This window comes from Crassostrea angulata, chromosome 2, assembly GCF_025612915.1.
Source record: "Crassostrea angulata isolate pt1a10 chromosome 2, ASM2561291v2, whole genome shotgun sequence".
Lineage (NCBI taxonomy): Eukaryota > Metazoa > Mollusca > Bivalvia > Ostreida > Ostreidae > Magallana > Magallana angulata.
The window spans coordinates 35,906,727-35,932,404 of NC_069112.1; the positions used below are offsets into that span (position 1 = coordinate 35,906,727).

The 25,678-nt window shown below is 34.9% G+C and overlaps 2 protein-coding genes across 5 annotated transcripts in view; one reads left to right on the forward strand and one right to left on the reverse strand.

Moving 5' to 3' along the window:
* Positions 1–25,678, reverse strand: part of LOC128173777 (delta-like protein 4) — a 60,287-nt gene that overhangs the window by 16,178 nt on the left and 18,431 nt on the right. For all 4 annotated transcript variants that reach the window (XM_052839447.1, XM_052839444.1, XM_052839443.1 and 1 more), the window contains exons 2-4: positions 13,929–14,010; positions 11,547–11,885; positions 3,232–3,568 (exon numbers count right to left, since the gene is read on the reverse strand). The gene's annotated coding sequence lies outside the window, so the exon portion shown is untranslated. The remainder of the gene's footprint in view (positions 1–3,231; positions 3,569–11,546; positions 11,886–13,928; positions 14,011–25,678) is intronic.
* Positions 6,058–10,483, forward strand: LOC128173783 (uncharacterized). The gene is made up of 2 exons (XM_052839456.1): positions 6,058–6,624; positions 9,887–10,483. Exons 1-2 carry the CDS (start codon positions 6,417–6,419, stop codon positions 10,480–10,482), a joined length of 804 nt encoding a protein of 267 aa, XP_052695416.1. The 5' UTR covers positions 6,058–6,416; the 3' UTR covers position 10,483.

A 25,678-nucleotide genomic window follows, 5' to 3' on the forward strand; every position in this document is an offset into this window, starting at 1 on the left:
ACGGAGCAAGGTGGCCAAATAAATTCAATATCTGGTGGACACTGACATCATAGAGAAGGTACAAGGAGAACCAACACCCTGGATTTCTCCTGTTGTTACACCCCCTTAGAAGGATGGGGAGGAAATAGGACTTTGCGTAGACATGAGGGGGGCAAATAAGGCTGTGAAACGTGAACGACACACAATACCCACTATTGATGAGCTCATACTAGATTTAAACGGTGCTAAGGTGTTTAGCAAACTCGATCTGCGCAGTGGATATCACCAATTGGAGTTACACCCAGATTCCAGATATATCACAACCTTCAGTACGCCCTTAGGGATTTACAGATATAAGCGTCTTAATTTCGGGATATCATCCGCTTCCGAAATCTTTCATGAAACTATCAGACAAGTGATACAGAACATACCTGGAGCTAGAAACATATCTGACGATGTTGTGATCTATGGAGAAAATAGGGAGCAGCATGATGAAGCACTTATAGAAGTCCTCCCAAGACTTTCAGATAGTGGACTTACTCTTAATGGTAAAAAGTGTGTGTTCAGAACAAACAAGATCTCGTTTTTCGGAGTTATTTTCTCACAGGATAGAATTTCACCTGACCCAGCAAAGGTCAAGACTGTTCGTGATTTTAGCCATCCGCAGAATGTGAAAGACCTGAGAAGTTTTCTCGGAATGACCAATTACTGTTCGAGATTCATTGAAGGATATGCAGAGATCTGTCGCCCTCTACGAGAACTGACTCACAAAGACAACACATGGAAGTGGACTCAAACATGCGAAAAAGCATTTGTGACATTGAAAGACAAATTGTGTAGCGACACTGTAATCTCTTATTATGATCCATGGGAACCTGTAACTGTCCGAGTTGACGCTAGTCCAGTTGGACTGGGAGCTATTTTGACACAGGATGAAGACAATGTGGTGTGTTATGCAAGTCGTGCGTTGTCGCATGTAGAATCGAGATACAGTCAACCTAAAAGGCAGGCCTTAGCAGTGACTTGGGCTTGCGAACATTTTGACCTATACCTGAGAGGACTGCAGCACTTCACAGTAATAACGGATCATAAGCCACTAGAAACGATTTGGAAGAAACCATGTCCACCTCTCAGGATTGAAAGATGGGGATTGCGCCTTCAGCCATACAAGTTTATTATTCGATACTTACCAGGAAGAGAGAACATAGCAGATTATATGTCAAGGCAACCCATTCCCATATATATAGAGGAAAAGAATGTAACGGAGGAATATGTGAATTTCGTTACCCTGGAGTCATTACTAAATGCAATATGACTGGATGAAGTACGAAGAGCATCCTTTAACGACCAAACAATACAGACAGCCATACTCTATACTCGTACAGGAAGGTGGTACCAGATGAAAGACCTCTTACCTGAAGGCGATGTAAATCTTGAAGAATTAACTGCAATCAGATCAGTTAGTGATGAGTTAACAGTTCACAGCGACAATGTTTTGTTACGCAACAACAGAATCGTACTACCACAAACGTTAAGGAAAAGAGCTGTACAAGTATCTCATGAAGGACATCAGGGGATTGCAAAGATTAAAGCATACTTGCGATCAAAAGTATGGTTTCCAGGGATAGACGCAGTAGTAGAAAACTCTGTTAAAAACTGTGCGTCATGTCAGTTACTTGCCCCAGAACCGCGTGCGATGGAACCGTTAAAGATGTCAGAATTACCTGGAAGTGCTTGGGAAAATCTCAGTATGGATTTCTGTGGACCGTTACCAAGTGGAGAATATTTATTTGTCATTATTGATGAGTATACCTGTTACCCAGTCGTGGAAGTTGTAGGGTCTGTTGCCGCTAAAACAGTCATTCCTGTGTTGGATTAAGTGATTAGCGCGTATGTTATACCACGTGTGATCAAGACGGACAACGGAAGTCCATTTCAATCTTTTGAATTCAGAGAATACATGGAGCACATGGAAATAACACAACGTAGAATTACTCCTAGATTGCCTCGTGCCAACGCTCAAGCAGAAAGTTTTAACAACCAATGATGAAGTCGGTACGTTCAGCTAACATTCATCAGCTGAATTGGAAACAGGAGAATGGAAAATGTTCAAGTTTCTCAGACAATACCGATGTACGCCACATGTTACTACAGGCCAGACTCCACACAAGCTTTTATTTGGGAGAGAACCAAAGACCACGTTACCAATGGTACCTTCGCGTACGATGGATCTCCACATAGATGCGAAGATTCGGGTCAATGACAGTGAAGCAAAGTAGAAGATAAAGTGCTATGCGGACGCCCGAAATTGTGCAGATTACCGTGACATTAAAGTTGGAGATTCAAATGTGATGAATCGTGATGAATATAAAGGAAAATTACAGCCAAAGTATGAAAGACCAGAAATAGTGACGGCTAAGAAGGGACCGATGATAACAGTAAATAATGATGTTACTTGGAATGTCTCTCGTTTCAAGAAAATCAGTCCAGAAGTTAGGCGGGAACTTTCTAAGAGATCGGATATTGATGAAGAGAACGAGATAGTCATACCAAACCCGCCAAAGGAATCAATAAATTCCGGTACTCCAGATGCAAAACCATCTACTCTACCAACACCGTCTAGTCCGTTACAGATTCCGATACCAATCTCAGGCCGAGGTCAGCGAATGAGGAAACTTCCCGGACGATTCAGAGACTTTGAAGTGAAATTTTGTGAATGCATGTGATTTGTGTTAAGCACTGTATTATGTTAGGTTGGCTAGGAGTGAAAAGGGGCACAATAATCCCCGAGCTAGTCAAGAGGCTAGGAAGTTTCATTTTTTTGTGATGTTTAGTTTCTAGTCATATTCATATATTGTTAAACCATGTATCATCTCGTACAATTTATTATATTCAGACAATGCTATGAACATTGAACAGTATTATTAATGAACATCGAACAATATTATTACAGTTCTGATGTTAATTTCAAGCATATCTAAATAATGTAAATTAACTATCTAAAATGAGGAGGGATGTAATATCGTAATCCGGAATTGTCCGGGCCTCTATAATTTATACTTATTGAAACCAGAGGTGATGTAAAGGAGTGTGAAAATTAAAACTGAGTGTGTTTTTATTGAGTATTAATCGGATATCATCTGACATATAACGGGCCCTAAACATATTAATTTTTAAAAAGTTGCCATTATTAAGAGAGAAAATAATCTGAATAAATAAAACAAGCTATAAACTGGTATTAAAAGTACTGACTGTATTGTTTTAGAGGGATTTGCTGATATTCCTGACTGCCATTTCTCTCATGTATTATCTTAAGGTAATGGTCCTCATAGACTGAAATTGAATATAAAACTTATTTCCAGTGCATCACTTGTTGTATTGTATGTTCCTTTTATAGGGCCAGAGCACATCCATTCAGGTGGCACACATAACATCTGATACTCCCCGTTTGTATGATTTTCACCTTTCACTATTGAAACTGCGACAGAGTCAGGGAAATCGGATCCACAGTGAATACAGAATGTTGCTTTTATTTGTTCGTGCTGGCAAAACACATGGTCTAATACAGTGATGTTGATTACTGGGTTGTCTGTAGGAAATAAAAAATACAGTACTAAGATTTATAATATTGATAAAGGGCATATTTTCACCTTCTTAGTGCCGCATCACCTGACAACTAAGAGATTAAAAACATATTGGCATAACTATGCATGTCAGCATTACTATATCGTTTGTTTTGCAATTGGCTATCTACATGTAGTACACAAATGTCGCATTTTAAAAGCTAAAATCATCGTCAATGTATATAATGGAGTTCTTAAACTTACAAAACGTAGATATTTCAATAGTCTGTAGATGTAGACATTTTTAGTAATTATTCCATTGCATTGAAAGTATTGAATTATCAAAAAGACATATACAGTTGGGCCTCAGATATCCGGACGCCAGATAACCGGACGCTTCACTTTACGGACGATTTTATTAAGGAACATATTTTTTTATACGTTATTTTGTCTCATTTATCCGGAATTCCGCGTTCCGGATCCGGACGGTCTGTTTTTACCACAAAACCCTGATTTACTACTAATCTTGCTTCATTTAACCGGACGGTAAAATTTGATGATACCCTACTCAGTACAAAAGATTACCCCTGTCAATTAAGTTTCACACATTTTTTTAACGTGCTAGACCCTCATGAGTAGCTTGTATAAACACAATACAATTACATTATCATTCATGACAACAATAGACACATTTCAGATATCCGGACGCTTCACATGTCCGGACGATTGGACTTGGGAACGAAAGCGTCCGGATAACTGAGGCTCCACTGTAATGTTCTGATCAGCATGTAACATCCATGTATTGCCTACAAAACTGTACATGTTTGCAGACAAAATTACGAAATCGTCTTGCAGAAACAGGTAAGGTAAACATAATACACCAAGAATATCTTAACTTACCTAAAACGTCATTTTATACTGACATGAAGTAAAACATTCACAATTGACAATCGGATTACCATAGATTATGGTGCATATTTTTCTCGTTTGTTTTATTGTTACAATACGGTCTAGAAAGGTATGGTAAACGCTAACTTTTAACATTATAAAAAGGACTGAAGTATCGTTGTGTAACTTGGAGAAAGTAGTTGCACCAAATTGTTGTACGTCATATTTTTTTATAAGTATGTGTACGGAAAGACTAAAAGCGGAAATACCATTATTGAGTTTTGTTTTAAATAGTAGTGCGCAATATTTTCCCGTTTTACAGTATATGGTACTTTACATGGAGACACCAAAAGTGGATACAGGTTTATTAAGTATTGTCGATATACTGTCTATTTGAATTGTATTCGAAAAGTCAGTAATTGAAATATTTCTGTAATTTTCAAAACGAAGACCACGTTAAACTAAATTCAATGGAAACGTATATTTCAATACCCGAAAAACATAGTTTTAATTCGATTTGTTTGCTTTAAAGTAATTCAATTATTTCAATTTTCTTGGTCAGTTCTAATTACTTCAGCAACAACCACACACAAAATCTCAGCATGTTTTCATCCTAAGACACTAAAGAATACTACTCATAAAAATATGAATTGTGGATAATATATCTTGAACGGTATCGATTTTTACACAGAATGATTTTTAAACCAATTAGCGACTTGACTAATACCAAAGTTTTCTTTTTTCAAATTAAAGGAAAAGCTGTACACAAACGCGTATTTTCAAATCGTTTTCATGGTAACTAAAAACGGATGGTTGGAAAAAACGTGTAGAATGCCTATATTATGATGGATAATAAGCTGAAATCAATGGGAGGCCCTAACCTAGCTGCGGATTAAAACTTCGCCCCACTTTCATGTTTCTAATTTTTTTTTTCAATTGTATCCCAATCAAGGTCGTGTATCATATTTTCTTTTAAAAAAAAAGGTAAAAAGACATCATCGTTGCGCAGAGGAGACTGTGTCTAATTTTTTTTCTTTTCATATTATCTGTAGAAAACTTCGCAGATGACTCGTTTTATTTTTTTCAGATTTAGAGAGTTGAGAAAGGGCCTTGCATTTTTACAAATATGGTAAAACGAAAGATGGACATAATAATTATGAAGTAAGTTTTATTTTATATTTTAGAGTATATCAGTAGATTTTGGAAATTTGAAAATTTGATAAGTTTCACAATTAAAACTACTGTTATTCTATAAATGCTTCTAATAAAAATGTAAATATTTAGCCTTGTAGTTTTCAAGAAAAAGTAAAATAAATGCAAAATTATAAACGAACGCCGCACGATGGACGACAACTGACGAAGATAGTTTGCAATATGTCACTTCAGCAACTTAGGTGACGTTAAATATTGATAATTTAATCTCTTACTGGTAATTGATCAAAATTGTCTTACATGCACCAAAAACAGTTATAACAATAGCGCATATTTGAGCTTGTCTCGTAATATGCGCTGTTATCAAAGCTCTCCCCCGCAATAATCATCTTAATTTTATATCTACATAATGTGTCCGGGATTTTATGATCCGATCGCATAGGGTTTGGTATTTAGGCACTTTATTTCCCGATTATATCCCCTTTTTCATACAGCAGCGGAAAGAAAGGTTGGTAATTTAAGGAGCCCAAAATATTTTTAAAATATCTAAATGGTTTTGAGCATTTATTATATTTATAACAGTTCATCAATGCAAACCAGTATCGAAGTCTAAAGCGGTTACTTTATTTCGCTCGATGACATAATTTTAGATTGATTGGAATAGATTCAAATGGGCATGGATGCTAGCCATTAGACCAGCCCTTTAACACGAGGACATTTGTCTAGATAGGTGTACCTATTCTATATTTTAACTGTGAAAAGAATTAGTTTATCGTTTTAATAATTGAATTTGAAGTTTAAAATTAAAATAATTGGGATATTTTTTGAGCAAACATGCCAAAGGTCAAAAAAGGTCAAGCTGAGGGGACAGAGGGGCCGAAGAATAAGAGGAAGAGAACTGAAAAAACTCGCGACGTGGGAACATCGTCCGCACAGGGAGAGAGTCTCTCCGAAGAAGTTCCGCAGATGTTGGCACCAGTGACACTTCATGGTGACGCAGCCCGAGGAGCCCCTGGTGGCTTGGATGCTGCACCCATTCCAGGTAATGCACTCGCAACAGGTGCGTGTATTGAAGGTTGCATTCCGCCCCATTTAAACTCTGTGCAGTTTTCGCTGGGTCACAATGTTACCGCAGAAATTAGACAGAGAATCAGGCAAATACATTGATTTGGCTACATTGTTAAAAAATTCTAACACTGATGATAGTGCAAGTGACAGGGTTTTTGTCATGGGCAAATATGGTCAGCTTTGTTCAAGGTCAAAGTCTAGCATAAAAATTGTTACAATTGAAAAGTGGAGCGATGCATTTTTAGTTTATGTGAGTATATTTACTGCTGTGCACAGTGACAAAACTCAAGATTTGTTGAAATACATGCATGTCATTAGAGTAGGGGCATGGAGATCAGTGGGGTGGAAGCAGTACGACGAGCAATTTAGGCTTTAAATGGCAATGGACCCATCCAAGTCATGGGCAGTAGTAGACTCGGAACTTTGGGTTATGTATATGGTGGGCCCTAGCAATTCTTCTCCAGTTTTAGGGTTCTATGGTGTCAATAAGTGCTATGTGTTCAATTTTCAAGGGTTTTGCATCAGAAATCCATGTTCATATTCACATGTGTGTATAAAATGTGGGCACGAGCATTCTATGTTGAACTGTCCAATGTCGGCTCATCCACGTAGACATGTGTCAAATTTCAGCCAACGCCTGCCTCGCCCATCAGGATATGGCTCTCCTCAAAGGTTTAGACAAGCAGGACCTCAATCACTCTCCACCACCAGACCAGCTCAGCAATTCTCGGGGTACAGGAATTTGGGACCTAGGGCATTCACCAATTAGGGTTGATAAAATCTCTAAAATTTTACAAGACTATCCAGTAAGGGAAGCTGCTATGGAATTACTTGAGGGTTTATCAAAGGGGTTTAAATTAAATTATGTGGGGCCAAGGTTAGGTAGTTTTTCTAGAAATCTCGTGTCAGCAAATGAGCACAAAGATCATTTAGAAGAAAAGATTAACAAAGAAGTTGATGCAGGTCGGGTTATGGGTCCATTTTCTAATCCACCACTACCAAATATGCACATTTCCCCAATAGGTTTAGTACCAAGATCAAATGGAGGCTTGAGGATGATCACACATCGGTCTTACCCTCCTTCTCTTGGTATCAATGCATTTATAGATCCTCAATTATGTTCAGTAAAATATTCATCTTTTGATTCTGTTGTGGATATGATTGCAGAGTTGATACAGGGTGCAGAACTGGGCAAAGTTGATATTAAAAATGCTTTTAGGTTATTTCCAATTTATCCTGGGGACTTTGAGCTGTTGGGGTTTAAATTTGAAGGAAAATATTACTATGATAAATGTTTGCCAATGGGCTGTTCATTATCCTGTGCCATTTTTGAAAAAATTTCAACATTTTTAGAGTGGGCTACAGTTGAAAATTCAGGTTTAGATACTCTGTCGCATTATTTATACGATTTTATTTTTGCAGGAAGTAAAGGTTCAGGAAATTGCTACAATTTGATGAGTTCATTTCAGTCAATTTGCACAGAATGTGGTATTCCTTTGGCAGTTGAAAAACACACAAGGCCCAGTCACTTGTTTAATTTTTTTAGGTATAGAGATAGACACAGATCAAATGTGTATTAGGATACCTAGGGGGAAAATACTAGAGCTGAGGTTTATTAGAAGCCCTCATTGTTAGAAAAAAGGTCAAAGTTCGTACATCAGAATCATTGGTAGGAAAGCTTAATTTCTTTAGCAAAGCAGTCAGAGGTGGCCGAGCTTTTAACAGAAGGTTTTATGATGCAATGATAGGTATTTCAAATCCAGATTTTTATATTCGACTCAATTCAGCTGTTAAACAGGATATGACAATGTGGCTAAGTTTCTTGGTTGATTTTAATGGAAAAGCTTATTTCCCCCAAAGGGAATGGACTAGTTCTAGGGTTCTTCAGTTGTTTACAGATAGTGCTGGCTCAGCAGGACTGGGATGTGGATGTTATTTTGGGGGTAGATGGCCTTGTTGTTGGAATAATCAGGCTATTATGAGAGACATAACTTTTCTAGAGCTAGTGCCTATAGTATTGTCAGTGATGGTTTGGGTAGGCATTAAGTGGGGAAAAAGGTGCAATTTCATACAGATAATATGGCTTTAGTTGCAATTCTGAACTCCCAGTCATCAAAGTCACCAAGAATTATGTGTTTGCTAAGGCAACTGGTTTTATTTGTTATGAAGTATAATATTACATTTAAAGCTAAGCATATAGCTGGTCTAGATAACAGTATAGCAGATGCAATTTCTCGTAAGCAGTGGAGGCATTTTCGGAACCTTGCTCTTGTAGCCAGAAAAGACCCGGATCCAATTCCAGCAAGGTTTCACAGTTTGATCATGGAAGTGAGGCCACTAGATTGTTAAATGCAGCAAATGCAGTTAATACCACATCTACATACATCACTGGCATTTCTGCATTTGAAAAGTTTAGAGTTCTAACCCAGTTGTCAGTTACCTGGCCCCCTCCTCTTGATCAGTTAGTAAATTTTATAGCATACCTGTCTCTAAATGGCTATTCAGATGCAACAGCAAGAGCTTACATATCTGCTATTGGGTACAAATGCAAGATTGAAGGTTTAATGGATAATACAAATAGGTTTATTGTAGCAAAGCTCCTTCAGGGTTTTAAGCGTCTTAGAAATAGGGTGGACGATAGATTACCCTTGACTGAGCACATGCTTGCTCAACTGATTAGGGTGCTAACTAGCATATGCCATAACAAGTATGAAGCCATTTTGTTTTCGTCTGCCTATACCTTAACATTTTTTGCATTTCTAAGAGTTGGGGAACTGACTTTATCAAAAGGTTACAATTCAGAAGTTATATTAGGGATTCAAGATGTCAAGATTAAAGATAAAAATTTACAAGTAGTGTTAAGGCATTCCAAGACTGATCAGTTCAACAAGGGGGTAACAATTGTATTAAATAGTCATGCAGGCATTACATGTCCAGTGCATTGTATGATTGATTACATGCAAATTCGTCCCAAAATATCAGGCCCACTGTATTGTCATTTTGATGGCAAACCAATTACTAGGTATCAGTTTTCAGCAGTAATGGGTAAAGCTTTGGCAGTGTTGGGTTATAATAGTAAGTTATATACAACCCATTCCTTTAGGATATGTGCAGCAACTGCTGCAGCTGAGAAAGGTTTATCAGATGAGGAAATAAAGCTTGCAGGGAGATGGAAGTCAAGTGCATTTCAAACTTATATTAGGTCTCCACTTACATGTTCCAAATAAATTTTGCAGGGCTAAGATGTTCAGTCTGGATAGTGGGATCCTCCATTGTAAGAAATGCAGGAATTGCAGCCTTAAGCAGGCCAGGGGGACATGGCTTAGGACTCCAGACAAAAGGGATCGACATTTGGTGGCAGGGCTATGGGGGGTTGCGATTTGTTGATCTTTCCTGCAAGCTCAGTTGGTTAGCCCAGTTTGAGAATCCACCTAATTTTATAGTTATCCATTGTGGTGCCAATGACATACATCAAGTAAAAACCCAAAAGTTGTTAGATAGGGTAAGGTGGGATTTACATTTACTTGCTTCTATCTTCCCGAACACAAAACTAGTTTGGTCGTTCTTCCTGCCCAGGGTAGCATGGCGTTACTCAAAAAACGTCAGGGCGATGGAGCAGACACAAAACAGGGTCAACAGGGCAGCAGCCAAAGAAATCCTAAGTTGTGGGGGGAGGCTTCTTAGGCATACACAGTTTTTAGGAAAACAACAACTGTACAGACGGGATGGTGTACATCTGTCGGGTCTGGGGAACGACATTTATCTAAATAACCTACAGGGGGCATTGGATTATTTTGTCAAAAACAAGGGAGTGGTTTTCCCAGTGAATTAAATTCAAGGGTCCTTACAAACATGTCCACAGTGGTTTTAAATTGAAGTTGCTTACCTCCAAGAGGTGGCGGTGGGCACCTTTGGTGCCCAAAGGTGCCCATGTGGCGTAATTGTCACCTTCAATTTAACCATCCAACTGATCTTAGTATGTAGTGAGTTTGTTGTGGTTGATGTTGATGTATATAGATATATTATGTGGACTAATAAGACATTTGAGTAAAGAAAATCTAAATTATTTAATACAAATATATTATCAAATTTTGTGTTGAATTGTGTCCGTAGCACGATTGCGGTCAACCTAGAGTGCTACTTTTCCCAGCAGGGAGGGCATAAAATGTTGATGTAAGGGGTATGCCATGTTGTCGGCTACCCCATTGTTGTAACAATTTTTGACCACTGTGGACATTACCTGCCAACTTAATAAATCAGATCATAAACACTTGTGTTGTTGAAAATATACTTATATAAGGTCTTTGATAAAAATATAGATGTAGCAGTAAAAATATTTCATTACCATCCAATGGAAAGGAATGCTAATTACGACGTTAGTCAAAAAATAATTAGCACAATGATGCTTCACTGAAGTCTCATTTGTTCATGATTTAATTATCTCAATAAAAAAGCGTACGGGTCGAGTAAAGCCTCAAATTAAAACAACAATGAAAATAAATAAAACAATCAAAAAATAATTGTTCTCAATGTAAGAAGGACAGTATTGATACTTTTTAGGACTGTTTAGTATATAAATGTTTAAAGACTATTTCTGAATATAGTTTCCAATATCCATATGGTCAGAATTCTCTGCAGATGCGTAGAAGACAAGTGTAGCCTAGAGATGCATATACTGCATCTTTCAGAAAAGTATTGAAACTCTACTAGATCATAATTACATAATTAGTATTTGGATTACTGTAAACAATAATGTAGCTTCAATGAAATAATCATGTTGCTACAACTCAATAATTGACATCCTTTTTATTAATTTTCAAAAAGTTGCCATTATTAAGAGAGAAAAAAAATCTGAATAAATAAAACAAGCTATAAACTGGTATTAAAAGTACTGACTGTATTGTTTTAGAGGGATTTGCTGATATTCCTGACTGCCATTTCTCTCATGTATTATCTTAAGGTAATGGTCCTCATAGACTGTGAGATTGAATATAAAACTTATTTCCAGTGCATCACTTGTTGTATTGTATGTTCCTTTCATTGGACCAGAGCACATCCATTCAGGTGGCACACATAACATCTGATACTCCCCGTTTGTATCATCTTCACCTTTCACTATTGAAACTGCGACAGAGTCAGGGAAATCGGATCCACAGTGAATACAGAATGTTGCTTTTATTTGTTTTTGCTGGCAAAACACATGGTCTAATATAGTGACGTTGATTACTGGGTTGTCTGTAGGAAATAAAAATACAGTATGAAGATTTACAATATTGATAAAGGGCATATTTTCACCTTCTTAGTGCCGCATCAGCTGAAAACTAAGAGATTAAAACATATTGGCATAACTATGAATGTCAGCATTACTATATCGTTTGTTTTTCAGTTGACTATCTACATGTAATACACAAATACCGCATTCTTAATATCTGAATGTGACAATACATGTGATAAGATACAACCGTCGTTTCCTAATATATATGCTTACTTATGTTTACGTCCGAACTTAGGCCTACCTATTAATGGACGTAAAATTTAGGCATAACTTGTCGGACGTAATAATGCGTTTTTTATCGAAAAGCAAATATTCGGAGATGTTAAGTATTTACACTGGCATAGCGCTTAGTCTGAGCGTAAGACCCCGTTATGAAACGAGCCCCTGGAGCCCGTTTCTTTAAAAGACCTACGCCCGGCGTAGCCTCAAGTCTGATGTAAATCCAAACTTAAGTCATTTTTTAGAATGAGGTCTGTTTCACTAAAAGGCGTAACTTTGCGCCGGATCTAAGTTAAGCCAAACATCTATAGCTGGCCAAGGATAGTGGTAACTTTTGGAGTAAATATTGGCCTACATCTTGACTAAAGTTAAGTATATATCACGGAAGTTTTCATTTTCTAAGTTTTAGCCACTGTGTTATGGAAACGTTGAAAGGTAACGAGTGAGATTAAGTCCTTAAACTAACCGATGGGACTAATTATTATCGTATGCAAAAGTTGCCTTTTTAACTTAAAGGCATAGCTTATGACATAACAAAGTGGCTAAATCTGGGAAACCGAAAACTTCCTTGATGGTTTGGGTTTGATTTCAAGTGAACCTAGTCTACAAACACTTTCTAGATCACCATGTGGTAACCCTTTGTTAGGAGCCTATATGGGTCGGATATGGGGATATTGTAATCAGTATTAAATCAACTGCAATCGATAATAGGTTGTTAAGTTTTCAGTAATCACCCATTTTCGTTATTTCCAGTAATCGTAATTTATAAATATTGGTCACTTTAGTGATCACATTGCTAAAATAATAAAAACAAAAACAAAAGTTTGAAATCAGATCAAAGAATAAGATAATTCATTAGATACATGTATGATATAAGGGAATGAATTTCTGCCTTAATTTGTCTAGCTGTTGAAAGATCTATAGTATTGTTTTGTTTTATTTATCAATATTATTTTTCACTGACCAAATGACCAAATAGTTTTGTTCAAGACATAAAAGAGCACTGCGTTATTAGTTTACTGAGTGAATCGTATGACCAAAATTCAAAATGATCCAATGACCAGTTATACGGGTACATGTAATTCCCCTTTAAATTCCATTCATTTTACAAATACATTCAAAAGCACATTACCCTTTTATAAAGTGACATTGGCTTTTTTTAACCTTGAACTTTAACTTTGGGAATTCCAAGCCATAGTAGTATATGCAACATATAGAAGATTTGCTTTCATGCATTAAAACCCTCCCTCTCTTTTTTCAGGAAAGTGTGACATTGACACTTTTTTGACCCTCTTTATTTTACAATAAATGAATCCCTATATGACCTTGACTTTTGATGTTTGACCTTGAAAATCTCTAATTGTGTTTGTAAAAGTATAAGCTATTAAGCTACGACCTTTTGTAAAAGTCATTTACTCTTATTGCCCCCGTTTTGGGGCAGTACTTAGATAATAAAATTTAGATTTTATTTCAATCTACCTCATTACCAAAGCTCAACACGAACTATACTGCCCAAATAACGATGCGTACAGTTCAAGAAAAAAACCCTGATGTTCACATATTGAACCGTACCCTGAAAAATGCAAACTTACCGTTCCAAAAACCATTCCGAACCGTGAACCTTTTTCAGGATCTGTAATATTTTCTTGGTACAAAAACACTGAATAATGAATAGCCTTTTACTATACTTTTATTGGGAGTTTGAAAAAACCCAGACATCATCCATTATCTCAAAGGCATATATATCAATATAGTTAAATGAATATTAAATCAATATTACTTACTTTTCCAACTTTCATCAGCTAACGAAGTTCCACAGTAAAAACATGGGATAATGAAAATCCAGATTGCAGACGTAAACATCCTCTAAAAATATATCAATAATTAACAATTGGGAAAATTCAATCTTAAAAGCAGAGAGGGAGGTTCAAGTTCAAACTTCTCGAAAAAGGCATTGTCCGTCATTTTTCTCTTTTATTGCCGTTATTCCTTCAACCCCTACATAAGCAGTATACTTCTTTACAGTTCAAAGTATTTTGCTGTAGAGGTCTCAATTGTGTAAATGTACACCTTGCCTCGCCGTGTTACTCGGTCGAGATGAAACTATCTAATTGTACGCAATTTATCCAAGCGAAGAGCATACTAATATAAAATCAAAGTACTGAGAGTACTGAAAGACGGGGTCTTGAAAGTTTGAGTTTGTTATTGTCCTGGATTTCCTCGAATATGCTTCCAAAAATTATGAGTTTGAACTAGTTGATACAATCTATGTTTATTCGGCTTTTTGCAATTGTCTGATACTTTGTCTAAATTTTACTCAATCCCGACCTTCATAATTGTAGAAAAATGACACAACGGTATACTATGTAAAATAAGATTCCAAGGAAACATTTTAAAAATTACTACTAACCGGGAATATCAAACAACTATATCAAAGTAGATAATTTTAATCATTAGATTTATTCAATTTTGTAATCCAAGGGAAAATCAACAAGTCGGACGGTATCCGTAATAAAAGGTTTATGAAAACCCCGAACACTCTAAAACTGCTGAATTAACAAACAAAGGGAACATTTGTATACCGATAACAAACACAAGCACCTGACGTTAGAAATATTTCTTTTACAATAAGATTCCAAGAACTTTGACAATAAAAAGATTTGTCACGGTCGCCATTTTTATTTTTTAGACCGACTTATTTGACACGATTTTCTTCATTTGCGTTTCATACAAAATTAATAGGTAAAAGTAAATCCTTTCGCCATTTAACTACTTTTTGTGTAAACTCGTGCATCACCTACACGAATTACGATACAACCGTTCCTTTCATTAAAAATCATACTCCGAAGATCAGAGACATAAATAACAGAGATTGTCAACTCCGCCATTAGCGTTTAAATGTTACGGGACCAACCTTACTTTGAGAACTACAAGTGCAATTTTTTCCGTTGTTTGCGTTGTCGTCGTAGTCGTCGTAGTCGTCGTCGTCGTTGTAAACTTTTCATTTTTTCATCGTCTTCTCAAGAACCACTGGGCAGATTTCAACCAAATTTGGCACAAAGCAACACTAGATGGAGGGGATTCAAGTTTGTTCAAATGAAGGGCCACGCCATCTTTAAAGGGGGAGATAATTTAGAAGTATTGAAAATTTGTTGGCATTTTTCAAAAATCTTCTTCTCAAAAACTGTTAGGCCAGAAAAGCTCACCTTAAAATGGAAGCATCCTCAGATAGTGTAGATTAAAGTTTGTTCAAATCATGGTTCCCGGGGGTTGGGAAGGGCAACAATTGGGGGATCATGTTTTACATAGGAATATATAGAGAAAATCTTAAAATATCTTCCCAAAAACTGTTAGGCAAGAAAACTTAAACTTAAAATGGAAGCATCCTCAGATAGTGTAGATTCAAGTTTGTTCAAAAGGACCACAATTACATAGGAGTATATCGAGAAAATCTTTCAAAATCTTCTTCTTTTGTTCAAATCATAGTTCCTGGGGGTAGGCTGGGGCCACAATGGGGGGGGGGGGGGGGTCAAGTGTCACATAGGAAGATATAGAGAACATCTTTATAAATCTTCTTCTCAAAAACTATTACAAATGTAGGCCAGGAAAGCTCAAATTTGAGAGGAAGCATCCTCAGATAGAGTAGATAAAAGTTCGTTCAAATCATGGTCCCCGGGGGTAGGGTGGGACCACAATTGAAGGATACATTTTTATACAGGAATATATAGAGAAAATCTTTAAAAAAAAAAACCTTTTAAGGATATGTGAACCTGACATGAAACTAATTGAATAATTGAAAAAATTGTTTAAACAGACTCTAATCGATTTGTTTTTGTCAAAAAAAAACATTTTAAGCATATGTTCGTGAGTTCGTTTCCATCGCAACGACCTTCAAACTTACCCATGTTCAAAAAATTAGAACGAGAAAAAAAACCTTAAATGCAAATTAAAAATGTCATAAAAGACGTATTTACAATTAACTATAAAACTTTTCTCACCAAAATATTAAAAAGGTTAATAAAATACTCTATTTATCTGAAAATGGATTATAAGAATTCCTTTTATTTAATCCACTATTGTAGTTTCAATTTCCTCTGACCACTAAAAATGTGACATTTTTTGACGTGACCAAAACTAGAAATATTGCAAAAAATACTATTTCATATAATTACACTCTTATTTTTTAATGTAATTTTAAAGAAATGATAAATAGCAAAACATTAATAATAAATAATTGGCATGTTGGTGAATTAGAAAAAAAGATAATAACGTCTGAATTTCCTCTGACCTCTATTGAAATAGAAGCTACAAACCCTACATGCTGTTAAAAAAGACGTATAATTCAGTTTTAAATGGCAATTTCTTTCAACTAGTTATACTGTGAACCTGCATAAGTTCTTGTAGAACAAAATTAATGGAGTTGTGTTGCAAATACTACAATTAATTGAATAAAAAAGGCTGAAAATCCGAATTTCCTCTGATCTGACTTTTACAAAAAACCACTCTGCGCGCTTCATGAAAGTCAACACTGCCATAAATGGTTGTATTTCTAAAAACCAATCATATAAAGAGAAAATGATTTTCATTTAACAATTTTTTCACTTCCTAAAGAGTTTTTTTAAATGGTATTTAACAGAGTGTCATAGTTGTGCATCTGATATAATCAAGAAACTCTAGTCTCTGTACACAAAAAAGAAAAACAAGCATGAAAACTTTAATACACACAATCTTTATTAAGCCTTTGTTGAAAGATTTAAAATACAATCAAACCAAATAAATCACAGGTTTCATAAAAATCATATACTGATTGTAATCAATTTGAATTTCCTTTAAAAGTTTTGTCTGATTTGCAAGGTATTGCATTAAAATGGGTGTCGGAAAATAGGAGAATCTTTCAAATGACTACAGGTATAAAATCAAATTTGATACTTAATCATAAAAATTCTTTAAATCATATTATCTGATATTGGATTTGACAACACTGCATATTCTGAAATGATTTATGATTTGTCCTTATGTATATACATGATTGTATGCAATCCTATAATTCCTTTGAACTTTGAACCATTCCTTGGTCCCCATATTGGTCTTGATGCTATTTATAATGTATGATTTAGACTTTATCAAATTGATTATGCAGGGTAATAAATTACAATGGTTCAGCCTCAATTTGAACTAAAAAAAATAGAAAATGTGGAAGGCCACACCAGTTAAATTTCTTTTTCATCGGATCCTGCATGCTCGTGTTTTAAATAGAACTTTACAAATCATATCATTACAGACCGCCTAAAAATTTCGGCTACAAAAAATAATAATCTTATTATTTTATCGCTCGCCGGCCGCTTGTACCCTTTTCCACTTAATGTCCGACAAGCAAGAAATTATATTGGTGTGGCCTAACTAGGATATGTATATTTTTTTCATGCAAAAATGATAAAAATATAGATAAGTTATAACAAAAATATTCTTATTCACAATAATCATTTCAAAAAATATTTAAAATGAAAATTTTACTCAACCATACATTCATAACTCATTCAAAAACTCTGTAATTTAAGAGGACTGATATTTTTTATGAGGCTTGTTGTATATAAATGTCATAATGATGATCTCAACTTGATCTACATCCGTAACCTCATCAGGATTATAAAATAAAACAGACTTCAGACAGATAAATGGATGGACAGACAGACAATAATAGACAGAAATGATGATTTGATATACTATGCAATCATCAAATTAAACATAATTATAAACATAAGACATATATTTTAAAAACCAATTTCTCCACGTAAACAGTATATAGCCATTACAAACTTCATTACTGCACTTGGTCAGTATAAACACCTTTTGATATCTATCAATTGTATTTCTTATAGCATATGCATTATCATAATATATAATCTTTTATAATACTAATTCTTAATTGTATGCATTATATGTCCAAATTATTCATGACTTTTGGAGTTTCAGAAATGGTTTTCAAATCCAAGTAAATGTAATAAATCATAAATGGTAGATTATCACTGGTTTGGTCCAGTTTCATATTTCAGGATATGTTGTGCTTAATTGAAATTAACCATCTGATGATAAATGGTAAGGTTAATTGTCTTAATATTATATCATAAATGTTGAAATAAATATTGTCATCCTTAAATTACCAAATAAATGATCCAGGGCATCAATCGGGAAAGGCTTTATCAGGATGAACATAACAGAGACAATAATCTGATTATCAGCTCAACTCTGCATCACTCATGGTTTCAGTTCTTTACATTAGTCTTATATTTTTCCGCATTGTGTCTTGTATTAGGAATGACCTCATTAACACATACCAGTGATGTTCTCATCTCTTTGAGGTTTGAAAAGTCTGTATTAAAAAAAAAAACCCTGATATTACTGGTACTATTACTTATAACATATAAGTAGGACTTATATGAAAGGATGATTTTAAGAAGCTACATGTAGAAAAATAAAATTCATATAGGTATATTATGAAAGTGTATGCAACATAGACAGACAGAACCTTATATTAATGGATTATTCTATATACAAATTTGATATCAGGTGAAACTTGTCAACACTTTATTATAATCTTGAAAATTTAAATTAATGTTACTTAACTTGACAATTCCATATCTTATATAACTGTGTGTATTTAGAAATCTTGCGTTTTAATAATTTGAAAATAATGGGAAAAAATAAGAATTTGTAGCAATAATGAACCCAGCACATAAAATCTAAATATGATGTGAGCAATTCTATCAACCGATAAACCATGATATACTAATTTTTCTTTCAACTGTACTTTGATTTTTACAGTTCAATAAAGGTGAATTTCAGTCAGCTGTTCAAATGTTTTCTCAGTACAGAGAATCAACATTATCAGTTTTTGATAGTGAAGATTAATTCTTCATGTTATGAACTATATGTGCTAAAAAAAATCATCAATACAAACATATAACCTATTCCTTACAAATATACTGTTCAAGCTAATATGCATGAAAGTGTGACACTAAAAATATTTTGTGAGTAAATGTTAGTAAATAAGCTTGTCATATGCTTGAGTAAACTCAGGGCCCTCTATGCGGTTAACCTTACCATTTATCATCAGATGGTTAATTTCATTTAAGAAAATTCGAACTAAAATTGTGATTATTTTAATAACAAACTCTGACTGAATTAACAATGAATAATTTTTTAGTTTGAACAAATTAGGATTATTGTGTAGCTATTCTGAAAATAGGCTAGGTGATATTGTTTTCACGTGGATAATATACGAGCATAATAATCTGTAATGTGAACATAATACAATAGCACATGTCATGATAAGACACCTACCATGATTGAGTACCATGCTTACTGCTTGCAAATGGCAGGTTTAGATCACAGGGAACTGGTGTATGGTCTCGTCCTTTTTTCCATTCCCTTTTTATGACACCCGACATCACTTTGTGTTCGCAATATTCGACATACACTAATAATATCCATCAGTTTTTGTCATTCCGACTTGTTGTTTACATCGAGATTTGGGAAATTACCGAAAATCGGCGCAAGTATGTCGTAAACTTTAAGTTTGTAAATGATTAAAAAAGTAAAACCTTTTGATGTAAATGTTGATATAAATGATATCTAAATAAACCGTCGATGTGGAAATACGACAGCTCATCGCAAGACGACGGTTCGCGTTGCGCAATGAAGTTGTTTTTGTCAGGTTCACATATCCTTAAAAATTTTTTGGCCAAGAACGCTCAAATTGGCGTGTAACCATCCTCAGATAATGTAGATTCAAGTTTGTTCAAATCATGGTCCCTGGGGGTAGGGCGGGGCCACAATGAGGAATTGATTTTTATAAATAGAGTAAATCTTTAAAAATCTTCTTCTCAAAACTATTAGGCCAAAAAGCCCAAATTCAAAGTTGTTTAAATAATAGTCCAGGGGTAGGGTGAGGCCACAATGGGGGATGAATTTTTACATAGAAATATATAGAGAAAATCTTCTTTTTAAAGACTACTTGACCAGAAAAGCTTAAACTTGTGTAGAGGCATCCTCGGGTACTAGTATAAATTCCAGTTTGTAAAATCACAGTCCCTAGTGGTAGGGCGGGGCCGTGCTGGCGGTTTGAATTTTACATAGGAATGTATAGAGAACATCTTTCAAAATATTCTGGGAAAGTTTTCGGTCCAAAACTCAGTACTTAGAGTCAAAGCGCAAGGTGATGGAGATTTAAGTTTGATAAAACCATGATTCCCTAGAAAAAATTTGGGCCAGGAAATGGGGGGGGGGGATTTATGAATAGAGAAAAATCTTCTTACAGGTACAACAACAAAAGTGGCTTGGTAATTACCAAAAAAAAAGGTGGATAAAAATTGGCACACTTTCAATTTTTTTTTAGCAAGATCTACTGTACTTAGTTGTCAAGATATGTTGATACTGTAATGCTAATTTGATCAGAATTAAGGCAATTGTTGCTCAGTTGAGCGATGTGGCCCCTGGGCCTCTTGTTATTTTCTTTGTACAAAATTCCTTTAGGGACGAACAGCAGTCATACCGCAAGTAGACTAGAAGCCAATGAAACACCTTTTTAATTTGTAAAACATATGTGTATAGCCCGTCCCGATTTTAAACTCGGCTTGCGCATAAAGTTTGGTAGTATTAGGGTGAAAGATTGTCAAAATAAAATTCACAACTTTAAAAAAAAATGGCACATTGCGCTTGGGAACTTTAATTTCGATTCCACCATCAACCTCTTCTATTGATTAGTGAGCTCGTAAACAAACTTAATAGTCAACGGCGCTGTGCATTTAGTTACGTAACTCATTCCACATTTGAACCCGAGCAAGAATATTTTGATCTATGAAACTATTTGTTTAATTTCTAAATAGAATTTTGTTTATACACAGAGGACTTTAACAGATTTAATGCATGTTTTTAAAATACATATACTGAAATGCATGAAAACGTTCTGCACTATTTTCTTACACGTAGACTCAATTCATGTGTTCTACGCATGCCTTCCGGTTTCAGACTTCGGCTGACAACAAACCAATAGACGGGGTCACGTGACCCCGTCTAAAAACTGCATGAACGGAATGCTACACGTCAGCCACGACTTTGAGGTGTGAAATCGAAAGTTATATACCTGTTTGACGGTGCCTATTAACGATTGGTGTTCTCAGCTTTAACACATTTTTTGTTCACCTGAGATGAAAGCATCTAGTGAGAATTTCGTTTCACTCTTTTCCGGCGTCTGTTTGTCCGTAAGCATTTTACCTTCGAATTCTTCTCCATTCCCCATCCAAAGTAAGTAAAGTGCCCAAAAAGAAAAAAAAAAACACGGCCGAGGATTTTCAATAATGAAAACGTAGGGAATGTTTAAATTTTAATAGAGCAATATTTGAATGACCAGAAAACACATACGAGCGCCCTTGGAAAGAAGAGTTTATATTCTGTAAACACGTCCAACAAATCTAGTATTTCCCTTTGCATATCTTTGATGAAGATTCTCTCAAGTTTGTGTATGTTAAAATTCAACGCAGATATTTATCTTGATACATTAACAAATGGTCCTCTTTGTAACGTAATTCACATCAATCCATAAATTGCAAACCGGTATTGTTAAATGATCCAACAGTATAATTTTTACACATTAGAGTTTAAGAAATGATAATAAATATTGCAATGCCTTTACAAATGATAATATAACAAGAGGAAATATGTCAATGTGACAGCGAACCGGGTTTTCTTGTGTGTGAACATCATTTGTCAGAACCACAGATACACAAGGGTAAAACATAATTATGCACTATACTTTTTGCAGCACAAATACAAGTCACAATAAATATTAAATGTGGCAAATTAATGATTAATTTGTTACACAATGGCATGGATATTTAACCTTTAAAATGTCATTTTTTCTGCATATCTAGTCTAAAGCGGAAAACTAGCAAGTTAACCATAATTTTGTTTATTATGTATTAATTTTTGTTTAACAGGTGGTAATTGCCACATTATCCAGATAGCCGCAGCATGATGAGAGGATCACTGGTTGTCCAAACAAAATTTCCAATTTCTACCTCTGCATCTGAAGTGACAGTTCTAACTGTGAAAGGTGGTTCCACAGAGGCAAACCTGTTCAATCCAGCAAATTTGCTTTGCTTCAGAGTACTTCGTTGACTTCATTGACAAGGAAATTGAGCCATCCCTACTGGGCATAGCATCAAGTCTTACTGGGCATAGCATCAAGTTTTACTGGGCATAGCATCAAGTCTTAAGATGGCCATGTTTTAGTCAACACCATGTTAGCAGTTGGAAAGATGGATGCTTTTAAAAAAAAACATGTTGCAGGATTTGTTGATACAAAGCTTTTGTTGAGGTCACAATTCCCAAAGTTGCCATCTTATACCCAACAAACTTTAGTTTCATCTTCTTACATTGTAACTATGCTACTCATGATGCTTTACTGGCATATCTCTTCAAAGACTTGTATGATCAGTCAATTTTGATTCACAGAATAGTTAGAAGGCATCATTCTCTCTGCTAAGTGCATTTTTACATGAACATTTGTCAATGAAGAGAATCACTTAGTGTATGGATAGAAAAATAGCTGTCAGTGACTTGAACTATGCAGTTCTAAAGCTAGCATTTAGTAGAGGAAGAGGGAACACAACAAATTTTGTCAAAAGAGTGTGGAAGTGGTCCAAAAGTAACAAAGTCATCAAAGATCTTGCATTCATTTGCTGAACATTATGGATATACTTTTATAAGTGATAGTTAAAGCTCATTATATCAGAAGTGATAGTTAAATTTCATTATATCAGACGTGTATATACTGCCTTTGATTTTCATTATTCCTGAACTAGTTACTAGTTCCAGTACATGTATGTACTGTATGATGTAACACAACACAACACCACCCCCCCCCCCCCCTAAAAAAATATTCCTGATAAAGATAAATTGATAGATTCTACTGATAGTATATTTTGAATCACTCGTCGCTATAAAGTGTTCAATTTATGTCTATATTCTAGCTACCTGAATGGAATGGTTTTGTCATTCAGGGAATTATCATAAAACAAATGTTTTTCAACTGATCAGATGAAGTAATGTGCAACTTCTTATATCAATAGACAAGACAGTATTGTACTGCAACCATATATTGATGTGTGTTCATTTACAATATAACCTAACAGTTTATTAGAATATATCATACATGTAATTGTATGTATATGAACTATCAATATATGCTCTGACCTAGAACGCATATATACTGGCTAAATCTTATTGATCAGACATCAATCCATTTTGAAGTTGCAGTTTTTTCATTCCATGTTATTGCTTGCATTCATTGAGAAAACGCTGTCAATCAAAATCTATGCATTTAGCTGCTTTTTTTTCAAAGAAAAATATTAAATGAAATTTTAATTTCATAATTATTACATTATTTTAAAAACTTTGATGAATTAGAACATATAATTAGCAAGAAATACCTTATCTTATTCCATGTTAATCACACCAAGGTCAAGGTCACACCCAGAAGATGGTTCTATTAGCACTATTTTATGATTATTTTAAAGTTTATTTTGTTGTATGTCTACTATATATTCTTGAAATACTTTTCTTTACATAATTACATTTGTTATTGAAGATAAATACACCAGTTTTAAAATTTTAACGAATACAAGTTTAAGTTTTGCTGCAAATATGGCTTATTTTGTTACCATTAAATGCTCCAATGGAAATATGGGGTGGGGATGTAACCAACAATATTTTTTTTATTTATATACACGCTAACACCCACTTTTTATGCCTTCAGTTGGAACCATAATAAGTAAATAAAGTATACAAATACTTTCATAAAAAGTTAAAATCTAGAAACCTGTCAAACGTTTATTTACCATATTTGCAACGAAAAACATGCTTCAATTTTACTTGGGGAACACACATTTTTGGGCATAACTAATCAAAAAAGTTATCTCATAGTTTTGGGTTTGTCTAAAAATAAACTCCGAGATGTTTTTAAGTAAGCAAAACTGAAAATGTCTGTAATCTGCTTTTATTTTCTAAATAAGAGGGAATTTCTGGTCAAATTGCAATTTCTATGAGAATTTCAATGCACCAGTTTTGGCCCATGTTCTGGGGGTCGGATCTCTCTTAAATTCAAACGAACATACACTTTTCTTGTTTTCAATTTATGCCTTAGGAATAGTACTTTTAAAAAATCATAAGCATCTAAAAAGTTAAATGTAGGTGTTTTTGGTCAATGAGCAGAATACGCCCTTAAATGGAAACTGTTTTCTCATAACATGTACAGTTTTATACTTTTGAACTTGAAACTGTGTGGTAAGGAAATGCACTTGCGTCCAAGTATGGTTAATGTTGCTTTTATGAAGGTGTCTGCATTCCTTTCTGGCATCTGATCCAATGTCTTCTTGATCAAAAAAAAACAAGAGCAGTATGGGTTTATTGTTAGAAAGCTCCACATGCATGAGATGGCAAGATGCTTCATTTGTTAAACCATCTTTTATGTCCACATTTTGTATTATCATGTAATCATGTAATGAGCACTGACATTAAGTTGCAATTCTGTCAGGAAATTTTGGGTTTTTTGTGGATATTGACTTTTCACAATTTCAAATACAGTAAATTTCACATTTACAGAGGCTTCTCCCAAAGTGTAATTTGATGCTTCGGAAATATACTTTGGACCGTCTATGTTTGCCAAGGCTGTTTCATTGTGTTGATCTTCACGTGCATTCGAACTATACAAATGGATGAACTTGCTCAAATCAAAATGTTCTTAAGGATTTAATAGTCTTAAAAATTTGGGAGACTTATAAGTTGGAGTTGGTATGTCAAAAAATTAGGCATTACAGGTCCATAGTCTGAAGAGCTACTGATGAATATCCATTGGTCCAAAACTGGTCGTTACTGAAATAAATCCCAACTAGAAGCAAGGACATCCTACCAAGCGCTTCTTTAGTACAATATGTTTTCTGTAGCCTATCATTGATGTAGGTAAATATATGGATCCCCACTATTGAAATGTCATCAATTATGAGCAGTCTAAGTTTTACAAAGCGACATCTGAGCGTGTTCAGTGTGCTATGATCAAGAGGCATGTATGTTTTTAAGGAATGGTTTGCTGGAACACTGAATATAGAATGTAAAGTATTTTTTTTTATATCATAAGCTGCGTTGCCAGTTTGAGCACCAATAACAACTAAAGGTTCATCTGGGTTTTCACCTGCAGTGTCATAGAAGCGCATAAATGCTTGATACACTGCTCTAAGGGCATGACTTTTGCCTACTCTAGCTCCTCCTGACAGGAAAACAAAATATGGCTTGTTAGTTGTTTTGTTAAATGTAAAATGTAATAGAAGAATGTTTTTTGTTCATCGTTTAGTGAACGTACTAATTCTCCATATTCAATATCTGAAAGTTTATTTTGAATGACTATTTCGTTGGTTGTTTTACCAGGGCATCCAATGTCTAGTCCAATGTCATAATTACGACTTGTTTCATTTGGTGGTTG

What these genes read in the sequence shown, in the direction of transcription:
- LOC128173783 (XM_052839456.1), top strand. Translation starts at nt 6,417, where the DNA reads ATGCCAAAGGTCAAAAAAGGTCAAGCTGAGGGGACAGAGGGGCCGAAG. An exon ending in GGATGCTGCACCCATTCCAG is followed by an intron (nt 6,625 to 9,886) that starts GTAATGCACTCG and finishes TAAATTTTGCAG; the next exon opens with GGCTAAGATGTTCAGTCTGG.